This window comes from Polistes fuscatus, unplaced genomic scaffold (assembly GCF_010416935.1).
Source record: "Polistes fuscatus isolate 324 unplaced genomic scaffold, CU_Pfus_HIC Scaffold4, whole genome shotgun sequence".
Taxonomy (NCBI): Eukaryota; Metazoa; Arthropoda; class Insecta; order Hymenoptera; family Vespidae; genus Polistes; species Polistes fuscatus.
In genome coordinates, this window is record NW_025113118.1 from 4,386,284 (window position 1) to 4,410,077 (window position 23,794).

General features: G+C 28.8%; 6 protein-coding genes across 9 annotated transcripts; 4 read left to right on the forward strand and 2 right to left on the reverse strand.

Moving 5' to 3' along the window:
* Positions 1–3,258: 3,258 nt before the first annotated feature.
* On the reverse strand, positions 3,259–10,028 carry LOC122520609 (unextended protein). 2 transcript variants are annotated; one of them, XM_043640741.1, is made up of 14 exons: positions 9,530–10,028; positions 7,121–7,412; positions 6,782–6,931; positions 6,531–6,686; positions 6,238–6,426; positions 5,984–6,157; positions 5,745–5,916; positions 5,226–5,417; positions 4,994–5,140; positions 4,765–4,902; positions 4,407–4,679; positions 4,086–4,321; positions 3,850–3,996; positions 3,259–3,664 (listed from the first exon to the last, which is right to left on the reverse strand). In XM_043640741.1, the coding sequence occupies exons 1-14, from the start codon at positions 9,970–9,972 to the stop codon at positions 3,509–3,511; spliced, it is 2,865 nt and encodes a 954-aa protein (XP_043496676.1). In that variant the 5' UTR covers positions 9,973–10,028; the 3' UTR covers positions 3,259–3,508. The 2 variants fall into 2 exon arrangements, with proteins under 2 accessions (XP_043496676.1, XP_043496675.1); XM_043640740.1 differs by having other exon boundaries at positions 3,766–3,996; positions 9,530–10,027.
* Positions 10,029–10,405: 377 nt separating this feature from the next.
* On the forward strand, positions 10,406–12,546 carry LOC122520611 (F-box/LRR-repeat protein 7-like). Of its 2 annotated transcripts, XM_043640745.1 has the most exons (3): positions 10,406–10,496; positions 10,593–10,723; positions 10,997–12,546. In XM_043640745.1, the coding sequence occupies exon 3, from the start codon at positions 11,005–11,007 to the stop codon at positions 12,319–12,321; it is 1,317 nt and encodes a 438-aa protein (XP_043496680.1). In that variant the 5' UTR covers positions 10,406–10,496; positions 10,593–10,723; positions 10,997–11,004; the 3' UTR covers positions 12,322–12,546. The 2 variants fall into 2 exon arrangements, with proteins under 2 accessions (XP_043496680.1, XP_043496679.1); XM_043640744.1 differs by lacking the exon at positions 10,406–10,496 and having other exon boundaries at positions 10,559–10,723.
* On the reverse strand, positions 12,454–13,494 carry LOC122520612 (peptidyl-prolyl cis-trans isomerase-like 1). The gene is made up of 4 exons (XM_043640746.1): positions 13,327–13,494; positions 13,109–13,242; positions 12,832–13,029; positions 12,454–12,731 (listed from the first exon to the last, which is right to left on the reverse strand). The coding sequence occupies exons 1-4, from the start codon at positions 13,395–13,397 to the stop codon at positions 12,616–12,618; spliced, it is 519 nt and encodes a 172-aa protein (XP_043496681.1). The 5' UTR covers positions 13,398–13,494; the 3' UTR covers positions 12,454–12,615.
* Positions 13,495–13,564: 70 nt separating this feature from the next.
* LOC122520610 (endoplasmic reticulum mannosyl-oligosaccharide 1,2-alpha-mannosidase) lies at positions 13,565–17,009 on the forward strand. Its single transcript, XM_043640743.1, has 11 exons — positions 13,565–13,856; positions 13,994–14,164; positions 14,236–14,425; positions 14,630–14,815; positions 14,889–15,037; positions 15,109–15,297; positions 15,372–15,559; positions 15,658–15,784; positions 15,864–16,028; positions 16,113–16,262; positions 16,347–17,009. Exons 1-11 carry the CDS (start codon positions 13,728–13,730, stop codon positions 16,563–16,565), a joined length of 1,863 nt encoding a protein of 620 aa, XP_043496678.1. The 5' UTR covers positions 13,565–13,727; the 3' UTR covers positions 16,566–17,009.
* A 553-nt stretch (positions 17,010–17,562) lies between these two features.
* LOC122520622 (N-alpha-acetyltransferase 30-like) lies at positions 17,563–21,097 on the forward strand. 2 transcript variants are annotated; one of them, XM_043640771.1, is made up of 4 exons: positions 17,563–18,514; positions 18,602–18,769; positions 19,105–19,280; positions 19,569–21,097. In XM_043640771.1, exons 1-4 carry the CDS (start codon positions 18,493–18,495, stop codon positions 19,884–19,886), a joined length of 684 nt encoding a protein of 227 aa, XP_043496706.1. In that variant the 5' UTR covers positions 17,563–18,492; the 3' UTR covers positions 19,887–21,097. The 2 variants fall into 2 exon arrangements, with proteins under 2 accessions (XP_043496706.1, XP_043496705.1); XM_043640770.1 differs by having other exon boundaries at positions 17,567–18,769.
* Positions 21,098–21,473: 376 nt separating this feature from the next.
* On the forward strand, positions 21,474–23,357 carry LOC122520621 (inositol-tetrakisphosphate 1-kinase-like). The gene is made up of 5 exons (XM_043640769.1): positions 21,474–21,935; positions 22,135–22,233; positions 22,306–22,447; positions 22,559–22,695; positions 22,754–23,357. Exons 1-5 carry the CDS (start codon positions 21,792–21,794, stop codon positions 23,330–23,332), a joined length of 1,101 nt encoding a protein of 366 aa, XP_043496704.1. The 5' UTR covers positions 21,474–21,791; the 3' UTR covers positions 23,333–23,357.
* Positions 23,358–23,794: the final 437 nt, after the last annotated feature.

Here is a 23,794-nt window from a genome sequence, read left to right on the forward strand (position 1 = left end):
TAGCACCTTATGCGTATTCCATCCCTTCTCCCACCCTTTCAGACATACCAAGTTATCCTATTTATAAATTCCAACAAGAAAAATACATTTTTATCATCATTATTATTATATGCAAGAACTTTAATCATTTGAATCCCAAGCAGCGCAATTGTGTTCTTCAAATTTCTTGTTGAAAAATGCCACTTTATTAAAGTGCAATGTGAAATTGATACCTTGTCTCCCCGCTTGATATTTATTGAAATTATTTTTCTAAACATGCAACTGTGGGACTTAAACAGTTAATGTAATACTACGTATATATTTATCGTGCTTCAAAGAGTTATACGCGTGACATTATTTTTTTCAATATGCACACATTTCTTGACTTTCGTATTTTTACAATATTAAACATAACGTATACGATTACAAAAAATATTTTGTAATTTTAAAAACAGAATCGATTTAAAAATAACTATCGCGTGACAAGTCAAAATGATATTTCAGTTTAAAGATCGTAACGAAGTAATTGTTACCGTCGTTGTTTTTATAGTATTTCATTTTTAATGAATAAAACTATTATTATTATATCAATAAGATGCATTTAAAAATCTATTTATAAAAGCATTCACAAATTGATATTAATTTATCGTACTGATAATAAATTAAGAATTTGATTGATCTTTGATATATATATATATAGTTCTGAAAATATATTTCAGAATTTGAATAAAATATAAGTAAACTTAAAAAAATATTTCTCTCCCTATTTCGCACAATAAGTACAACTGTATTTATTAAAAACGAAGAAAAAACAAATAATAATAAATATAAATATCAAAATAATATGATTTAAATAATGTTGCAAACATTCGTTCGATATTTCATAAATTGACAACATGAATAATTATTTGAATCGCCCTTTCTTCTCTTCGCCTACATGGGACTATATAAATAAGTACTTTAGTTTGTATCCAATATGACAATTGTGATCAAAAATAGATAATACCCACAACCCGATATTAATTATTCTTATTTAATTTGAAACGAAAAAATGAATATCATTAAAAATTTGTAACAATAAAAACTATACTATATTAAATATATGGCAGTTACTACATGATAATAATTACTACATGATAATATTATTTCAAAGAAGTTAAAAGAAACAGCAAAAACAAAATAAATTTGGGAAATCGAATATAGAATTTTCTCGTCTCTAGATTATTACTTTTTCTATATTAGACAAACTTAAGATATTAAATTTTTGTTTTTATTTTAATAAGTGAGAGATATGTTCAAAAATTGCCCTCGTTATTTAATTCGGAGTTAATTTAATTTGAATCCTAGATATTTTCTCTCTATATTGAAATATACATTATAGAAGTGAAGAAATATATTTTTATAAGTTAGATATTATTTCTATTATCATTGTACGTTTGTGTGTGTGTGTGTGTGTGTATGTGTATAAAGATTTATTTAAATAAGATTATATTCATACTGTTTCATTTTTGCAATTAATTTGTAATATGTTAAAATATCTCAAGCGTACAATAATTTCATTGATCGATGAAGTCTCTTGCAAAGAACTCGCTACCATATTTATTTTCTATTCGTGATATTTCGTAAAGATTTTAAATACGTTTTTTCCTTTTTCTTTTCTTTTTTTTGTTTGTATACACGTAAAATACAACACAATGTTCATAATTCGTTTCTGAATGTTTAATTACATTCGATATATATATTGTGCGAAAGTACAAGTAAATGTTTGAGGATTAAAAAAATAAAAATAAATAAAAAAGGAATAAAATATAAAATAAATCAAAAGATATATTATTTATCGAATGATTACTAAAATATTCCTTTAGGGCAACTTTTGGTCTAGTAAAGCTGATTAAACAACGGGTTTTATATTTAACACCAGATATTTTTAAGGCACGGAATAAAAATACGATTACGTTAATTATTTATCAAATATATCCTTTTTATCGTTAATTATTTCTTCTTAGGGCACCTATCACTCAACGTACAAAATATTTAATAAGGATATATAATTTTATTAAAATAAAAGATAATTTTAAAAGACCGTTGCACCAAGAAATGTACTCAATAATTTCATCAATCATATATACCTACAAATTTATTACTTTGTACTGTTCTTTCTTCTCCCTCCTTAATATTTGCCTGTTTGGTCGTACAACGGTTTTTGTTTTCTTTTTCTTTCATAACAATGTAAAATAAACTTATCCACACATAAATTTTCAATAATAATAATAATAATAATAATAATAATAATATTTTAATTAACATTATTTCATTGTTTTTTTTTTTCACTAGATCAGCAAAAAAACTGTACCCACGATTCTATTGCTTTTTTGTTATTGATAATCATTGTCAACACTTATAAAAAAAGACAAAAAAAATCCACACATATCTGTTAAAAAAAAATACATTTTCTTACTATATTTGCATTAAGTAAAGGGAAGTGCTTACAGAAAAACTTCTTTTATTAAAGAATATTAAAAGGAGCTTTTCTTTTAGTATTGAATTATTCTTTTCATAAAACCCATAAATGATATATATATGTATACGTGTGTATATATTATATATATTTTTCTGTATACTAGATAAATAATATAAATAAATAGATTACAAAATCTTTTTATAAAATAAAAACAATCTTAAATTGAACCGCTAGAGCTCGTAGATAAACTTAATTAGATTCTATGAAAAAAGGAAAAAAAAAGAAAATACAAAAAATATAAACAACTATGTTCTTCGCTCAAAAGTATTCAATATTGTATCTAAATGCTAATATAAAGTATATAAATGAGGTATTCGTAACACAGAATTCAATCGCGCTATTTATATTCAAAACTTCTCTTTACTATTCTTTCTAATTAAAATATAAAGCAACCTACGAGCACTTATTTCCTGAACGGGTCAATGAGTTGTCGCTTCTATTTATATACATATTCAGCCTTTACCAAACACTTTTTTTATAAGTACTTAACTGCTTGATGAAAGAGAATACACGATTAAACGTGTGAGACTAATTCGGAATATTTGTCTACTATGCGATAAATGCTATTAAACAGGTTATTATATGTGATGCACATATGATTGTTCATGACACGAGCTATTCGATGAATAATGTTCAATGAATAAGTGTATATATATATATATATATATTATACACATATATATGTGTATATATGTGAACATTTTTGGCAACTTCCCCTGAGCAAAATAGGTATTTCTTATTTCTTTTCATTTTTTTTCTTTGTTTTTGTAGTTGTTTTCGAGGAATTGGGTACAGCTTCTAAGCCAATCGTGATTATATAAAATGCATATAAGAATCTCACAATTGGATTAGTATCGTTTACATTAGATATTTAAATAATTTGTTAAGTACCTAATGCCAAAACATTTCTATATGTCATAGGCGTATGTTCTGCCCTTCGTTACTTGGTATCTTTAGTACTATTCCAACTGCCGACATTATCGTATATAGTCGGCCATTCTGTAAGCGTTAAGAACGATCTTGTTTAACTAATAAAGTTGTTCTTTCCTCGTCGTCCAATGATCTCTTCCCGGACAAAAGTCGGATTGCTTCTGATTGACTTATATGCACGTCAGAATCTAAACTCAGTTTACCTATTCCTGCTGTTGCGACTGCATTTTGTGCCTGAAAACAAATAAATTAATAAGTCAAAGTTTCCTATACGAGAGAACGAAAGACGAGAAAATTAAGAATAAAAAATGATGCTAACTAAAATTTGAACATACTTTCATAGGTGAATTTTTTAATTTTCCATTATGATCACTGTGTGATGAAACGAATTTAGAATTTGTGACTGGACTTGCGCTAACCGGTAGAGGAGATGTCGGAGCAGTTGAACTACGAATTGGTGATTGATTTTTAACATCTTTTTCCTTGCCCGTTTCGTTTTCTTTGTCCTTTGGTAAAACTGGTGATTCTGGTACGCTACGATCATCCTCATCCAAGGAATGTAACAACTGAAATGAAAATATTACTTTGTATACTCTCTCTAATAATGATATTAATTGGATATGAATTATCTTGGAAACATCTATATCCTACATACTTTCTCTACTTCATCATCAAATTGCTCATGAGTAGGTAAAGGATCTTTTTGGCTTCGTTCTAAAAGAGTGGCACGCTTAGCAGCAAGATATAAAGATCTTCTAACTTTGACATAAAATACTTCCGTTACTGCTCTAACAGTATAATCTGGTACAAAGGTGTAACGTAACATAGAATCTAAATTAATTGATTGAATACTTCCAAGATTTTGAGGATTTCCAGTAGTGGGAGATTCAGCTAGAAAATAATAAATATAATATAAATAACATTAACGTGCGTAAACATACATAATTAAGTGTACAAATATACATTTATGTTTTACCTATTCCTATATTTGTAGTAAGCGCTTGAGATCCGAAGTACGTAAACGGGCCACTTTCGAACATCAAATTTTCCTTGCCGACTGTCACTTCTACTCGACCTTCTAATATCAATACAAAATAGTCAACCGCTTTTCCTTGCTGATAAATAACCGTAGTAGGATCATTTCGTGCTTTTTCACGAGTCTTTACTTTGATGTGATAAATGATATCTTGCTTAAGCAAACGACGTAGAATAACTTCAGATATTGTATCAGGCTTAAAAGCATCTACAGCTGTGAATCATATGTTATGCTCAGATATATGCTAAATGCTTTATAATAATGTCTATGCTAATCTCAAGGTAACACTTCTTCCTACTTGTGGATAAATATTGGAACATGGCCAGAGTTAATTGAGGTGATATATGAATACGCTGATTTTCCTTCTTCTCTGCGAACACGGTAAAGTCCTGCATTTTTGGCCGAGCTTGCCTTTTACGTTTACTTCTATTGTCAGCTGTAAACAAAATATGTATAAATGTTATGTTAATAAATATATAAATATATAAAATATATAAATGTAACTATATTAATTATATTTAACTTACTAAATACATCTGTTTCATCTATAATTTCTGCTTGAATTAATTCCTCTATAACATCTTCTAATGTAACCAAACCTATCACTTCATAGAAAGGATCACCTTCACCCTTATTGTTAACTGTTTGAACAAACGCCATGTGACCTTTATGACCTATAAAAATAAATAGAAAATTTTTATTATAAAACTTCATAAACAAAATTATTTAAACAGAGTTATTTTTATAAAGTATGTATACCTTCTTTAAATTGTTTAAACATTATATCTAATGTAACATCTTCAAAAACGAAATTGCATGGATTTTGATAGAACTGACAGAGTGTTTTAAGTGGCATATTATCATCGGGATCAACGAATGCAAGATCTTTAATATACAACATCGTAACAATATTAGTTCTAGTTCCCTCATATACTGGTATTCGTGAATAACCTGTAAATAAAAATATAATTAATGAATTACTTAATTACATACTAAGATCACTCATTTATTTCATAAAAATGCTTGACAGATGTTACATAATAAATATTAAATTGGTTTTCGATAAATCCATATCCTGATAAGATATTATATCTTATCAATTTTATATTCCATTTTAATTTGAGAAATATGTTAAAATAATACGATAAAAAATAGTATCGCATTTATATAAGATACAATGCATATTATTTGAATCATTGTAAATTATTATAAATGCGATAAGATATTTTTTAAATGATTAGATTTAAAATAGAAAATAATATAAATAATATTATATACCTGATTTCATTATCTCAGATACAGTTTCAAAATCTAAAACTGCATTATAATTTAGCATGTAGACATCTTCGATTCTTGTCATGACATCTGCGACAGTCTTTTTTCGTAATTCTAATGCTCCAGCTATGATGTTAACTTCATCTTTTTCTAGATCATTATATCCCGTTGTAACCTGTTTTATTTACATTGAAATTTTTTTACTGATCAAAGATATCATAAATAAATAAATAAATACTCACCTTAACAAGTTCTTTCAATCTTTCTCGGTTATAAACATTGCCAATTTCTTCGCCAAGAAAAACATCCAAAATTTTACTAATCGGATAACTTAATGGAAATGTTATTATCATAGTCAATTTTGTAATATAAATTGTTTTAGCGCCAACGCATAGGCCATGTCTGCTACAAATAGCCTGTAAAAAAAAACATTCAATATTTGCTTTGTGTAAATATAATATTATAATGATTATATTAAATTTTAAAAACTACATACTTGGGGCGAAATTTCACCAAAAATAACAATAGCAAGCGTTGAACAGATTACTGCGACTAGTCCAGACGTTAAATCATCTAACAGAATAGTAAACAATGAATTGACGAGGACATTTGAAAATAAAATCGAACAAAGCAAGTAGTTTCCATGATTTCTCACTGGCTGAATTGTCCTTGCATATTGTTTTTCCTAAAAAAATAAAATATATACAAATATATATGAGATCACATTATTTTTTAGCAATAAATTTAAAAATTCTGTAAAACAAATAAATTTATATTTATGCAACATACTTTTTCTGTACCAGTGTTACAAAGTATTTTTAGTTCAGTTCTATCCATTGCCATCAAACCCAAGTTAAGGCCAGAGAATAAAGCAGAAAAGCTGAGACACAAGAGAATGATCACAATGGTAAGCCAAAGAGGTAACATTTTCTCATATGTACGAATCTGAAATATATTGACTGTAAATAGTTAATATTACATATATCTTAGTAATATCAAAATAGTTGCACATTTAAACGAAATAAAACTAAGACACTCACTGTAATCCACGATGCTATGCCTTGATGTCTAAAAGGCACATAATCGCTTGGAGTATCTTCATATACAGGTGGTTTAGCACAAATAAAAAATGGAGATCCAAGTGGTAGAACTACATCAATGGTTGCTGTATTTTTCTGTACATTTTTCACCTATGGGGAGTGAAATAAACAATTGATTATCTTTACTGTCCGCTTAAAAGTTGTACACTTATACAAATACATGCGTAGAGCTTTTATACATTTCTTTTGTTTTCATGCACTCACAAATTATACAATTATATCTATAAAATATAATTTGAAATTAAATGCTGATATGTAAATAATAATATTTTCTCTTACTTGAAACTCATTGCTCTTTATTTTGTCACAAATAGAATCCCTCTCTTGTGGCATATCCGTAAATGTGATTAAAGTACCTTCTTTAATTCCAGATCCAAATAATCGTATTACTGCTTTGCCACCAGCCAAAATCTCTGGAATACCTTCTTCGGTGTAGCTAGGGTCCTTGTCGGCTATCTCTATTCTCAGCCCTTCGATGTAAATCTTATTATGGTCTTGTGTCGACGGTACATATTCATTTTCACCGATGTCAGATAAATGCGAGTCGGCACGGCGTGTACGAAAAGATTTTCTGAGAAAAAAATATCTAATTGCTATAGAAATTTACATACAAATGATCGCCTAACAATTACAAATTCAAACATATATTTCTTAATCATTTTTGCTTTCCTGTTTATTTTAGAATTAAAATAATTGTACTAAGTGGAACATTGATCGATGAATCAAAGTAGAGGGACAAATGTGCCATGTTTACACAAAAGATAAAATAAAGTCTTCAATTCTTAATAAACAGCATTCTAAGATACAGAAGTACAACAATGACCTACTTAGGAAGAGACCAGTATTTTTCTTTATGGAGACAAATTAATTAACGTTGGTTGAAATACAAATTTATTTAAAATAAAATAAGTATTTTGTTGAGGCTCAAAACTTTTCAAATAAACTTCAATTTAACCTTTTAATTACAATTAAAATACATTTGTATAACATTCATAGAGGATCTACCAATGAAATGTAATATAACTGATCAAATATTTTCAAATGATAATCACTAGCAAATTCGCAGAGAATATACTACAGAAAGTAATTGGATACAGTGATACAGATAATTAGTCATCAGTCTGATAGCAAGCAATCAAGAAGTATGTAAAAGGAAACCATAGCTCGATACACAGAAAACATAATAAGCACGAGTAATGCCATATTATACATTACAAAGAATTTTATTGTTATATTTATATATCGTTAATAAAATTCAATAATAAATATATTTCGTTTTTTAGAGATAAATGATGAATTCATTGAAGAAGTTTTGAATGAAGTAGCAGTCTCATAAATGCCTCTATTTCTTAAAATATTTGGCCAATGCAAAAGTATTGGAACACTTAAATGTAGGCCAATATACAAATCTATTTTTATAGATCTTAATTTGGAGTGTGTCCGAATAAGAAGCATGTTTTCTAACTATGGTAAAAATACTAATTATAATTTTTAATAAAGAATAACAATTAATAATATATTCCATATATACAAACATAATTAATACAATTGTTTTATTACATTATTCAATATTATTGAAATAACGACATTTTTATTATACAAATTTCTATTATATTAGTATATATGTATAATCATATATATGTATAAATCAATTTGATTAATTTATGTTATATACCTTTGCATTTAATATCCAATCTTAGTTTTTGTTTATTCATAAAATAACTTGCATTGTTATTATATTTATCGATAAACACTTATTTTAAAATATTGATTTATCGTTAACAATAAAACAAAAATACAATTCAAAATATACCTATGCAAAGTTAAATGTGTGCAGTTGTCTTCTATAAATTAATATTCAATGTTTAGGAAAACAAATGTTTTGATGAAGATTAATCTACGGTACACTTGAAAAATTTGTTGCTAATGTATATAATGATAACAAGACGATTTCATTAATTTGTAAAGATTTCTAAATTATTTATTCGTAGATATTATTCAATAATCAATATTTACATTTGAAATAAAAAAATATTACATGAAAATATTTGTTAATCTTTCTACACATACGTGACTGGTTTGAAAAGTTTTTAGTTTAACATAGAAACGAGACAAATTTTTTTCTTCTTAGAAAAGCGTACATATTTCTATATATTTTTCAGCTACTCTAAATTTACCTCAAAAATCTTCATGTTTATGCCACCCCCCCCCCACACACACATACACACATACACACATATAGCATACATCACAGATGGTACGTGAATCACATGGGGATAAAAAAAAAGATATATGACGTAAGATATAAAATCAAAGATACTATATTATCACTATAAAATTAAATTCTGCACGATAATCTGTTAAGATAGTAAACAAATAAATGAGGAAAGTTTATGAAAAAGAAAAAAAAATGGTGGGCCTTGCACAAGGAAAAAAAATAAGAACTGTATTCCATCACGTAACCGGCATTTTCTGACATTGCATACATAAGTGAACAATGCGATTTGTCCTGGTTTTTTTTCTTTTTTTTTCATTTTATTTTTCTTTGTTCCACGTAAGGAAAGTTTTTTCGCATACCTTTATGTACACATACCATGCGCATATATATATGTATGTGAATATGTATATGTATGTGTATGGTATGTATTTTATGTATAATCTATATATGATGTATGTATTAATACTTACTGTAATCGCGAAGGTAAATTAATCGTAAAATGATTTCCAAGATTGGTCCATCGTTCGGTGTATTTCAGACAAAAATAGATTCTATTTTCTTTGGTGTCCGGAAGTTTCATAAACGTATATATGGCACTATCGCCCGACATCGAAATCCAAACGTTCTTGAGTACATTAACATCCCGTTCACAATCACTATCATCATTCGACCAACGTAATGATAAGTTACTTTCGAGGCCGGTCCCGCATAACTCTATCAAATATTCCGAAATAAAGGAATGTGTTTCCTGATTAAACACATCTCGTACATTTAACAAGTTTATTGCTGTCACGTTAGGATTATTCGAATTCACTGTACCTAACAATGTATTACCTCTCGTTAATCGAATAACCGCAATAATGAATAATAGAAAAAGTACCGGTGTATAAGGTCGAGTAAGAAGCTGCGCCATAGTGCGACTAACTCAACTCTGACAATTTCACTCGTCGACTCTTACTGTGCTCTATTTATAACCTTCAAGAATCGGCGCCACGCATGCGCAAGTTGGGAAACTATATTTGCAATATCTTGTGATATTATCTGCGTATATAACTGTGAGTAATAGAAATGACTTATCTTTTATCTCAATCTTTGTTTTACAAATAATCACAATAATCAACTTTTAATAAGAAAATAAAATAATATAATTAAATGCGAGCGATAGGTCAATAAAACGAATATACTCCTTTGTAATTTGCGAAAGTTTATTTTCTTTAGTAAGCTTAGAATAGACCAATCAACGTTGATATTTATTATCCAATCAGATGTTACGAAAATATATTTAAGTTCACTTCATACTTTCGATCTATGATTCGAGTGATCTTGACAACCCATCGATCGTAATATAAGAATACGGCATAAAGTATAATCGGAAACTATAAACGTGTGGAAAATCTTTTCCATTAATTTCGATCCAATTTATTCCTATATTTAGAGGTAGGAAAGTGTTTTACATTATTCTAATTAAATAACGAAGCGTAGATTGATACACGAACGTATAGAAAATGGTTTAAATTTAAATTATTCGGAAAGATCCGATCGAGATGTATCCAACTGTTTCAACAACTGGACCGCAAGATCAAAATGGAGGAACTGACGGATAGATCGATAATGCTCAGTAATTTTAGTGAATATCATTGATCACTTTGCTTGTCAACGTGATTGTAAGTAAATTGTTTATATATATTTCTATTATTAAAAGTAACATAAAATGTTTATTTTTATTGATTGACAGTTCGTATTCGTACATCAATATGCGCGCGAAATTTGTTTTTCGGATTAAAAATCTTAAACTCTTTTTTCGTTTAAAATCTAGTTTTAATGATAAGAAAATTTGTTTGGTGATTAAGTTTTGTAAATATATTATTCCCTATTTAAATTTTCATAATATTGGAAAATATTTATAGTTAAATCTATTTGCCTTTATTTTGGATCAGAGCATGGAATGGATGGATCCTGTCCACTCCTCTTTCCATCTTTTGGGGAGAAGAATAGTTCTGAACGAGGAATCGGATATACAGCACAGAAAGTGTCTCTATACAGGCCACCCTCGGATGCGATTGATCTTGGATACCATACCCTTGACAATAGTGGTTGCCGTGTACCTTCTTCATCTACTATTACATCCATACCTACCAGACAACAACCACTATCGCAAACGAAAAGAGCATATGTTACAGGTCTTTATCAACTTGATGATGAGTTGTTATTAAAAATATTTTCCTGGCTAAGTACTAGAGACCGTTGTGCTTTGGCGCAAACTTGTAGACGTCTTTGGGAAATAGCGTGGCATCCATCATTATGGAAGGAAGTTGAAATACAATATCCTCAAAATGCGACTATAGCGTTAAACGCCTTAGCGCAACGAGGATGTCACTCTTGTATTCGCCGGTTGATATTGGAAGGTGCCACGGGTCTTCCTGGAGTCTTTCGACAACTGCCATTTTTAAGTTTAACTTCTCTAATTTTACGTCATTCGCGACGCGTCACGGATGCTAACGTGACTGCCATTTTAGATAATTGCGTGCATTTAAAAGAATTAGATTTAACTGGATGCGTGAGTGTGACTAAAGCATGTAGCCGGATAACATCGTTGCAATTACAGTCGCTTGATCTAAGCGATTGTCACAACATTGAAGATTCTGGATTGGTATTAACGCTCTCTCGTATGCCACAACTTGCGTGTCTTTATCTCCGACGGTGTGTACGTATTACCGATGCAAGTTTTGTCGCTATTGCATCCTATTGCGGAAATTTACGACAATTATCTGTATCCGATTGCGCTAAAATAACAGATTTCGGTGTACGTGAGGTGGCTGCACGTCTTGGTCCATCGTTGAGATATTTTTCTGTTGGAAAATGTGACCGTGTATCCGATGCTGGTCTACTTGTAGTAGCCAGACATTGTTATAAATTACGTTATTTGAATGCACGTGGTTGCGAAGCATTGAGCGATAGCGCCACTTCTGCTTTAGCACGTGGATGTCCACGGCTTAGAGCTCTCGACATTGGAAAATGCGACATCGGTGATGCAACGCTTGAAGCTCTTTCCACCGGCTGTCCTAATTTGAAAAAGCTCTCTCTTTGTGGTTGCGAACGGATCACTGATGCTGGACTGGAAGCATTAGCTTATTACGTGCGTGGTTTAAGACAGTTAAATATCGGAGAATGTCCTAGAGTAACTTGGGTTGGATACCGTGCAGTTAAACGTTATTGTCGCCGATGCGTTATAGAACATACTAATCCTGGTTTCTCCAGTTGATCTATATTTACTTTAATCTCTTGCTTCTACTATCTGCGATATATTTATTAACAAATATCAATTTCACTCTGCTTAATTAAATATTAATTTATATATATACTGAAATAGATTTGTAAAAATATATTTTGCGTATTGCTTAAAAAACGCATTCGCTATTTATTGTTTTTTTTATATTTTAATACATTATACAAGGGTAATAAAATGTTAAATTTTCTACTTTAATAAACGAATGTCTTATAATTTACTTTTAATAGATAATCAAAAAATTAATTATATTTAATAGAAATATTATAATCACGCATTTCTCACAGATCCTTTAACAATTTTAACATCATCTATAGGTCTATCATTCTTATCTGTCTCAACAAGACCGATTCTTCTAACTATTGCCATTCCAGAATGAATTCTTCCTGTTTTTAGAGACACAAGATTTCATTTACAATCAATTACAAATTACAATCATTCATAAAATCAAAATTTAAGTACATTCGTAGAAAGTTTTAATCTTACCAAATATACTATGCTTTCCATCCAACCATTGTGTAGGTGCTAATGTAATAAAAAATTGAGATCCATTAGTGTCTGGTCCAGAGTTTGCCATAGATAATATGCCAGCACCAGTGTGTTTTAAATCATCATGAATCTCATCATCAAAACAATCTCCGTATATGGACACACCACCTTTTCCTGTACCAGTTGGATCGCCACCTGTGGAAACAAATAAATCTTTAACATCTCATAGAATATTCAATGAAAAGAATATTATTAGAGAAAACATACATCTTACCTTGTATCATAAAATCACGAATTATTCTATGAAACTTGGTACCATTGTAGTACCCACGACGTGTCAATTCTGCAAAATTTCTACACGTTATAGGTGCATGTTTCCAATACAATTCAATAAGGATTTCACCCATACTGAAATAAAAAAGAAAATTATATCATTACAAAAAATAAAATGACACAAGAAATGGTTTATTTATGTATATTTATATATCTTACGTTGTTTCAAAAGCCACAAATGGAGGTTGCCAATGTTTGTCTGGTATTCCGGATATATTTGAAAGAGCCATTACTACAATAGTAAAATTACTAATGAAAAAAATAAAAATAATATAATAAAGGAATTATAAGAAAAACAATTTAAATTAAAAGTTACGAATTTCTCTAGGAATTGAATCAGCTGTTTTAAAAACGCTATCTATATTAACTTTTTGTAACTAAAAGCAGTAACTCATTGATATGTCGAGTCGTAATGCCGGATTTTGCAATGGTGTTGTAGACAAAAAAATGTGTTAAAGATAATATTTAAAGATTTTATAAATGTGGACCATTTTGTCCAACGGTTTTAAACGTAATCACATTGTTTTAATGTCTTCTGGCTCGCTCGTAAATAATTACGTATGCCAGAACGACTTAACCTCAGCAAAAACATGTTTTCTTACCGGGATTTAAGTAAAACAGATTACATTAGTTTAAATATCTACGATAGTGCGGCTTTCACGCGGGGAACTTCCCGTAGCCTTTGGAGGGTAATTAGTTTTCTGAACAATTATCTTCATTATATCGTACAATATATACAAAGATTAGTTTGTAATTATCAAATTATTATCATTGTCAACGGATGGCTATTAAAACCTTAATTGTTCAATGAATACTTTCATTTTAGCAATGGAAACAATTATCAAGGTTTCAAAGAAATATTTTTTACTTTGCTATTATAACTGTTATATTAGTGATATTTTATCTTTTGCCCGGTGAAACCAAAAATGCTCTTCTACAGAATAACAGCGACTATAATAGCGTCGATGTTGTTCCAGAAACAGTTAAATACGAAAAGGTAAATAAAACAAAGTTAGAATATTTTATCCTTGTGAAGAACTAGTTTCAAACTAATGCTAATTTTTTTAGGTGCCAGAGGATATTGTTGTAGATAATGTTAATCAACCTGCAGCTGGCGGTGGTCATGGTGGTGATCATGGTGGTGATCATGGTGGTGATGTAATTGAAGAGCCAGAATTTCAACCAGAGATCAATCAAGTTGACGATGATCAAATTGGTGAACCACCACAACCAAAACCAATTGCGCTTAAATTTGAAGGTATATTATAAATGTTTAATGCGTTAAACACTAATCTAATCTCTATAGACTGATCTTAGACTTTTCATCGGACATTCTTATGCTTTTCTATGGCTAACGTATCTTCATGGTCTAAATAGAAAAATTGACAAAAGAAATTTGGTGCTCAACATGTTAAATAATAATAATCTTCATAATTTATTATTAATTTATTACTTTTTACAGGACCACAAAATAGTAGACAAAGAGCAGTCGTTGCAGCATTTAAACATTCATGGAAAGGATATAAACAATATGCTTGGGGTCACGACAATATTAAACCAATATCAAAAAAATATCATGAATGGTTTGGTTTAGGACTTACTATTGTAGATTCCTTAGACACTTTATATATGATGGGTTTGAACGATGGTATGTGTATCATATAAATATTCATTTTTATTTTCTTTTAATATCATCAAATTAATATCTTTGACTTTTGTAGAGTTTGCAGAAGCCAAATCGTGGGTCGAAAATAATTTAGTCTTTACTATGAATCGCGACGTTAATCTGTTTGAAGTGACGATAAGAGTATTAGGAGGATTGTTAGCTGCATATCATCTTAGCGGAGAAAAAATATTTTTAAATAAAGCGGTAAATTTTTGATATTTATTATTTTTAATCTTTTAACGTGTTCTTTCGTTAAGTAGTCTTTATGATTTAAGATCGATGTGGGAGATCGTATGATGCCAGCTTTTTCTACCAGATCTGGTGTCCCATATTCTGATGTCAATTTAGGAACTAGAGCAGCACACAGTCCTAAATGGGGGCCTGATAGCAGTACCAGCGAAGTAACTTCTATTCAATTAGAATTTCGTGATCTAAGTCGTAGTTCAGGCCAACCTAAATTCGAGGTAATGAAAAAATAATTATTAATGAATATTATTTTTAAAAATATACAACTTCATATAAATGAATAATTGTGTAGGCAGCTGCTGCAAGAGTCTCAGAACACGTACATCAATTACAAAAACATGATGGTTTAGTTCCAATTTTTATCAATGCGAACAATGGACAATTTAGAGAATACGCGACAATTACCTTAGGAGCTAGAGGTGACAGCTATTACGAATATTTATTGAAACAATGGATACAAACTGGGAAGACCATAGACTAGTCTGTATTTTTTTTAAGCATGTTATTCCTGATCTTTCACGGCGTGCACGAGATGATAATAACGTATCTGACAGACCATCTTTTCTATTTATTTTCAGTTTACGAGATGACTATTTATCAGGCATTTCTGGAACTAAGAAACATCTAGTCAAATATACAGCTATTAATAAGTATCTTTTTATAGCAGAATTGGTTGGTATGCATAAAGATACAAGACCAAAGATGGTAATTTTATTCTGGAAACGTATTAACTCTCTTGCAACATCAAGAATTAAAAAAATACTTATAAATATATTTTGTGTAGGACCATCTTACATGTTACTTAGGAGGTACATTAGCCTTAGGAGTCCATCATGGGTTGCCACAAGATCATATGGCTTTTGCAAATGATATTGTCAAAACTTGTTATCAAACATATGCGATACAACCAACTTTTCTTGCTCCTGAAATAACTTATTTTAACATTCAGGTAAATTAATTTATTAGAAGATTTTATTGAATATGAACGTGAAAAAATATTTAATTATTTTATTATATTATTTATCATTTGCAGAAAGTAGAGGGAGATAATCAAATGGACATGTATGTGAAAACGAATGATGCACACAATCTTTTACGACCTGAATTTATAGAAAGTCTTTTTTATATGTGGTATTTCACGGGAAATAAAACTTATCAGGATTGGGGCTGGCAAATATTTCAAGTAAGCTTTAACGTTTTTATTTGAAGACGATTTTATTGATTATTATTTGACTATTGTTTATTATATTAATTTCTTTATGTATAGGCGTTTGAAAATTATACTAAAGTGGAAAACGGATACACAAGTATTGGAAATGTCCGAAGTATTAATAATATACGACCACAAGATATGACTGAAAGTTTTTGGTTCGCAGAAACTTTGAAATATTTATATTTGTTATTCGATGATACCAGACAAATAATAGATTTAAACAAATGGGTATTTAATTCCGAAGGACATCCGTTGCCTATATACGAATCATAATATATAATATATAAAAAAAAATTTTTATTCAACAAATTCGAAGCTATGCGTTAATTAGCTCAATTATTTGCACCGATCTATTAATCATTATTGACAAAATTGCACCTATCATCCAATCACAAGTGTGTATTGGATAAGAAAGATTGTTGAAACAAATCTTTCGATTGTCTAAACAAAATTTGTACAAAAAAATATATCCAATCAATAGTAATAGCGTGTATATGTAAAGCATACGTTTACAAATTTTATTATTCTAAGTATTTCGTACTGTTGTGATTTTATGAAAAATCATATCATTGTTTATACACAATTGTCTTTGATTTAAGTAGTGCCTATCTATAAATCATCGTCGAAAAGGATGAAAATTGAAAACAATTTTGTAAATACTTTTACTCGCTACATCATAAGTCAATGTATAATTCATAAAAAGGTATAAAAGCAAAAGAAAATTTCTTCTTTACTGAAATTAACGCATCAATTATCATGCAATTGTAATTAAAGTTACTTATAAATAGAGGTACTATTCACCTATAGTGAGTAAGTGCTTAATTCTATTTATCTTGAAAAAGAAAAAGACACAAAAAACACACACACACAAATAAGTACATATAAATATCTTAGATTGTACATTAAAAAAACATGTTATTAAAAAAAATATTATGATAATTTTTTTTTTTTTAATACCGATATAATTTGTAAAATTAATTTAAAGTTATGGAGCCACAGTCAGGATCATTGATTAGTGTTTCAAAAGAACCGTAAATAATCGAAACATGGTTTCTCGTATATATTTAGAAGTGGATTAGAATCAGAAGATATACAAAATTATAAACATAAGGATTTTTACTTACTCTTGAAAAAAAATAATTAAGTTTATGTTTTAAATTATACTATCTATGATTTGTTATATTATTTTCGTTTTGTAAAAAGCTTGTATATATAAGCAAATATATACGTATTATGCGTATATATACTTAATTCGTGAAATAATTGTAGTCATTAGTTTCATAAAAGAAAAAGAAATTACAATAGATAAGTATTTTGTAATGAAATATAAAAATAAAAATGTGTATACTGCTAATCACGTTGGTAAGGTAGAATGCAGTTGATAATGCGCGCTACAGCTGCCGCGGGAGATTTGAAAAAGATTTGTATATCTCTGTTTCTATTGGTCATTCTAATAAGGTTATTTCGGAAATTCCCTACGCATAGCTTTTAAAAGGATGATCTTCACAAAATAAGGTAATTTCTGTCAAGGTCTTTTTAAGAATTGTTTTGAAAACGAACTATAAATTTCACACCTATGGTCGTGTATTACTTTTAACATAGATATACAAATATATCCTTCAAGTTGAAATCATTAGAAAATGTATGTCACTCTCGAGCAAATCATTGAACAGGAAATAAAATAGATAATAGATATTAGAATTTGTACGAACCAAGTAAAAAGTAAAATTAAAAAAAATTAAAAATTAAAAATAGATAAATAAATAAAAATTAAAAGAAAAAATTGTGTTTAATCTCAAGGAATTGATTTGATAAAATTGTATGAAAGCATATAACGTATTATTGGTTGATTTACAAAAGCCTTTTCCGGAGCGGCAAATAAATGTGAAACGTTAACCGTATGCAATAGTAGCTTAAACTGTTAGTGTAGAAAATCCAATATGGTGACAGTAGAGCGGTTTTGGCTCTGTTCTCTAATTTAAGATAAGAATTTAAGTATAATGCGACGAAAGTAATAACAATAATGAAAATTCGATTGAAAACATAGTGATCAATGAAAAAATTCTCATGTCATATAAATATATTGTATAGGTGATCACTAAAAAAATTCTATTTCTCCAGGGACAGTGGCTGGAACTTTGCCACACACTTTTGTCCTTAGAGTTGTATTTAAAGATTGAAAAAATTTCTTCATTGAGAAATGGAGCGTGTAAAAGTAGAAGGTGATACGGAAACTAACGACACCGATCCTACGAAAAGCAAAATTAAAGATAAAAATGAAAGTTGTGTAACAGATGTTTTGGCCTTAGATATTAACAATCGTTTGACTCTTGCAACAACTGAAATTTCCGAAGAACCTCATACAAATGGTATTTCTCAAGAAAACGGTCTATGCGATTCTTTTTCTAGAACAACTGATTCATCCAATCATCCTCCACAATCTCAAACAATGGAAACTAGTCATTTAAATCAACATGGTATGTTCAATCAAATGGATATAAAGTTATGAGAGAACATTTAATGCAATATCATAGAATCTAATCTGTTATGTTAGCATATGAAATTTGTTAGAAATAATTATAGTTATTTGATTATAGTCGCTATCTAACTTTTTTCATTCGTACCATCTACAAATCTAACTGACCGATGTAAATTTTAAATAACAAAATGATTATCAGATTTAACCTTATTCTTTACTTGTTTAATTTCGCAGGGTATATACTTGTATTAAAATATTTCTATTTTTACAAATATCACCAAATAGAATAATTTAATAATAGACATATAAAAATATCTTTACTTTCTTTCACAGAAATAATGGAAACACTATCCTCGGAAAGTAATGATAATGATATTGAATATGTTAGTTATACGAGCGAACTTCAAATGCCTGATATAATGAAATTGATACAAAAAGACTTAAGTGAACCATATTCTATTTACACGTATAGATATTTTATCCATAACTGGCCGAAGTTGTGCTTCCTGGTAAATATATATCAAGATAGTATTTTCATTTAAGCGCATAACTTCTTCTTACAAAATTAATCTTTTCTTCCATAGCATATATTATTCTGATATTTTAAAATTAAGCGATAGGATATAATAATATATTAACACTTGAACTCGTGTAGAAGATGTTGTATATTTTTAAAAGATATCAATACGGAGTAATATAGTAGACAAATAAAATGAACTTGGCCAGCTTTGGTTGGATTCACTTTATCTTTCAGGTATAGAAATTTACAGAAAAACTCTTGCTTTTTGTTCATCAAGGCAATGCATGGCGACGAGTGCGTTGGCGCCATTGTCTGCAAACTGGACATTCACAGAAAGGTTATTAAACGTGGATATATTGCGATGCTAGCAGTTGATGTTAAATATCGAAAACGCAAGATTGGATCTAATTTAGTGAGGAGGGCAATACGTGCAATGGTAGAGGACGATGCTGATGAAGTAGTATTAGAGACTGAAATAACTAATCGGCCAGCCCTACGGTTATATGAAAATTTGGGATTTGTGCGTGACAAACGATTGTTTCGATATTATTTAAATGGAGTGGATGCTTTACGACTGAAATTATGGTTTAGATGAAAACCGCCAGAGTGCTTATGCCAATAGGAACTTAAATAATTGCAGTGTTATTGAGCAAAAGATTTACATCCTTCCTCGGGCAGATATACAACAGCATTAATGCCACAGGGATTAATGTCTACGCACAATTTCTTTATACTTACTTTTCATCAAGTTGTAATAATAATAATAGATTGCATAAGTATTTATGCTATCATAGACTAGAAATATTTATAAAAAATTGTGCAGCACGACAAAATTTACTCGAATAAACATAAAGTAATTTATATCTAACATTAATCAGATATTAAAATTTTGGTATAATTTAATTCTTGATAAAAATTGATAATCTCTTTTCATTTTAGTTATTATATATGTTAATTTTTAAGTTTTTCTCAGATCGTTAATTAACAATAATCGCTATGGCATTGATGCTGATCTTTTATATAGATTTCAATTAAAGCCTATGACTATATAAATCTGAAAAAGTGATAGGATGGAATAAATCCAGACTGTGAAAGAAAAAAAAAAATATATATATATATATACTGAAAATAATCAATGTATTTTGCAGTATCGCACATTATTAGGATGTATGCAACACTGAAGCAATAAATATATACACTTGATGCGCTTCTAGCAAATGAAATTAATCTAAGTATTATCGAAGATCTGATAAACGTTAGAAGGTCAAGATTTCTCATGACATACGTGTATATATAAATATAAATATGAATATAAATCTGTCCATTATTCAACAGATTCTAATTGATCATGAATGTAATATTGTGGAAAGTGACGAAGCAGCATCCTTTTAATGTGTGATTAATGATTGAAATAAAAACATTAAATATGAAAGGCGCGTATAAAGGCTCTTTTTTAACAGAGCTACAAAAAACAGTTAGGTCAAATATTTCCAATTGAAATTATAAAGTTAATATACGGACTGTCAAAATACATATATATATATGAATATATATGTATGTGTATTTTAAATAATGGGAGAAAACAAAAGAGAGAGTTATCGTTCGTGAAATAAAACTTTTCCGAAAAAAACAAAATTGTATGTTTCGTGCGATAATTAACGCACGATCGTACGTATCACTGTCTACCTTCTATATCTCTACCTTTGTATAAAAAAAAAACAAATGAATGCGAAGCACAGATCATAATATAACTAACTATCAAGACAAAAATTATGTAAAAAATGTTAATAAAAAGTAGTAAATGTTTTTACCTACAACTTATTTAATTATAACTAATATGTATGATTTATTTAATTGCCTAATTATCGCCGCAATGGCCAAGAATTTTAATCGAAATATATTCGATTATCTTTTTGATATGACCAGATAACTTTTATGTTATTAGATAACCTCTTGAAATTAAGATAATCATATGTATATGCACATAGTCGTTATTTTTATGATTAGATCGTTTTATAATTTTTATAATTGATTATGTCATCAAATATTATAGGAAAAAGAAAAAAAATGTGAAAATAATTTAAGTTAATACGATTTTTATAAATGTTTAATCGATTTGCGTTGTTGAACATTTGTTATATACTTATTTTGTATAGGAATTAAAAAATAAATATATATATATATATTAATACGCGCACAAACTATACAATTTCGAACTTTGTAATAAGTAAATTTATCTGTAGATAAAAGTACATTGTTTGTAGACATTATCGACAGATATACCGCGAAATCTAGTGATTCAAAATTTAGTTTCCAATCTTTGTATCTCGTAGATAACCGCATTGTTTCAATGTGGTTTCATCATGAGCTCGTTTAGAAAAAGTGTCTTAACAGTCTAGCCAGATAGAATATCAAATTAGTATTAAACTACGTAGTATCATGGAATAATGAGGAAAACATGTTTGTTTGATTGAAGAAAAGAACAAGATAAAAAAACATTATGTTACAGAATACGAGAGAGGAGAGTAAAAAAATGTGTAATAAATATGTTATCGGTTATTGGGTGCGGGAAAAAAAACGACAGAAATTAAACTTTGACGATTTGGAAAAAGTATGCAGAAACGAAGGATTTTCATTAAAATTAGTAAGTTTTATAAATTTTGTATCGATATGGACGATATTGAACAGAAATTGAAACGAATCTTTACACTGTTTGAGGTTATGGTTCCATAATTGTTATGTTATTTATTTTATTAGGTTTTACACATTGATTCTTTGGAAAGAAAAATGTACTTTAATGATCTTCCTTTTTTATGGTTGTAACTTTCGATTATTCCTCTTAGGTAGATATTAATTCGAGTTTAGAATCCCAGGGACCACTTCACGTATTTCTACACAAACTTGTAGATTTATTAGCACGTGCTGAAGGAGGAGATGAAAATGTATGATCAAATTAATTATTTTATTTTTTTTATGATGTCTTATCTTAACGATGAAAATGTTTACTTTTTAAGGCCATAACCGTTACATCCAAATTGCAAGAATATATTGACAAACATCCTGAATTAATTGTTATCGATCCCTTAGAGAATGTTAAGAAATTGCATAATCGATACAAATATTACAAAACTATTCAAGAAAGCATACACATTAATGGTAATTGTAACTTTACGTTTTGTTCTTAAGTATAATCTTTTATCTAATTCATATGTTTGTAATCTCACTTAATCCTTTATTTGTGAATATTTGACTTTTTTCTCCTTTCAGACCTGTTTATTCCAAATTTTGTAGAATTGAAGAGTACAAATGTTCTTGAAAATATGCGCATTCTACAACAGAATAATATTAAGTTTCCCTTCGTCTGTAAATCACTTCTTGCTCATGGAACAAGTGATGCACACAAGGTAATTATTATAAATATAAAAATTATAATTATTTATTAATAAATATTTTTATCGTTAGATGATGGTCATTTTCAACAAAAAAGATTTAAAAGACTGCCAACCTCCGTGTGTTGCTCAAGACTTTGTCAATCACAATGCCATTTTATATAAAGTATTTGTAGTTGGGAAAAACTTCCAAGTCGTTGAGCGACCAAGCTTGAGGAACTTTTATTCCGATGATTGTGCATCGTTAAGCACATTGTTTTTTAATTCTCATGATATATCTAAACCCGATTCTAAATCTAAATGGTCTATATTGTCGGAAGAACATATACCTACCATTGTTAAACCAAACATAGAAATATTGGAGGAGATCATTAAAAAGATAACCAAAATATTTGGGCTTCATTTGGTTGGCATTGATATTGTGATAGAAAATGATACTAAGAAATATGCTGTTATAGATGTCAACGCTTTTCCTGGCTATGACGGATATCCGAATTTTTTTCAGCATTTAGTAGACAGTATTAAACAACTAATAACAGAGCGTAAAGTTGTTAGACAAAATTGCAAAAGTTCTATGTTAAAAAAATCTCACAGCGATGATTTGGATTCTGGTTTTGAAAGCGACGAGAAAAAGAAATGGTCTACCAAATAAATGGAGAATACGCAATTTAAAAAAACGCTCTCATTTGCTTGTATATCTAAAAACATTCGCGTTTTTATATTTATATAAAAATTATTAAAAATATAAACTGCGTCGATTATTAGCTTATTTAATATACGATTAATTTTGTCTTTATCTCAAGTACAAAGATCTTTATGCCGATCAAAATTTAGATTATTATTATTCTTTGTTACGATATAGTAATGATCATTTTGATATTTGAAGGACAATATAATCATCATTTTTTATTTCGTTTTTGCATAAGTAAATATATTTTTTTTTACACTTCTTCTTTTTTTAAATCATCCAATAGTTTACGACATACAAAAAGCTTTTTTCTAAACAAAATTAATGACTGAATACTGTGATTGTAAGGATCTTAAATAGAAAATTTTTACTATTTGTATGTATATAGTATATAAACAACAATTTTGCATTTTTTGTGAAACGGTA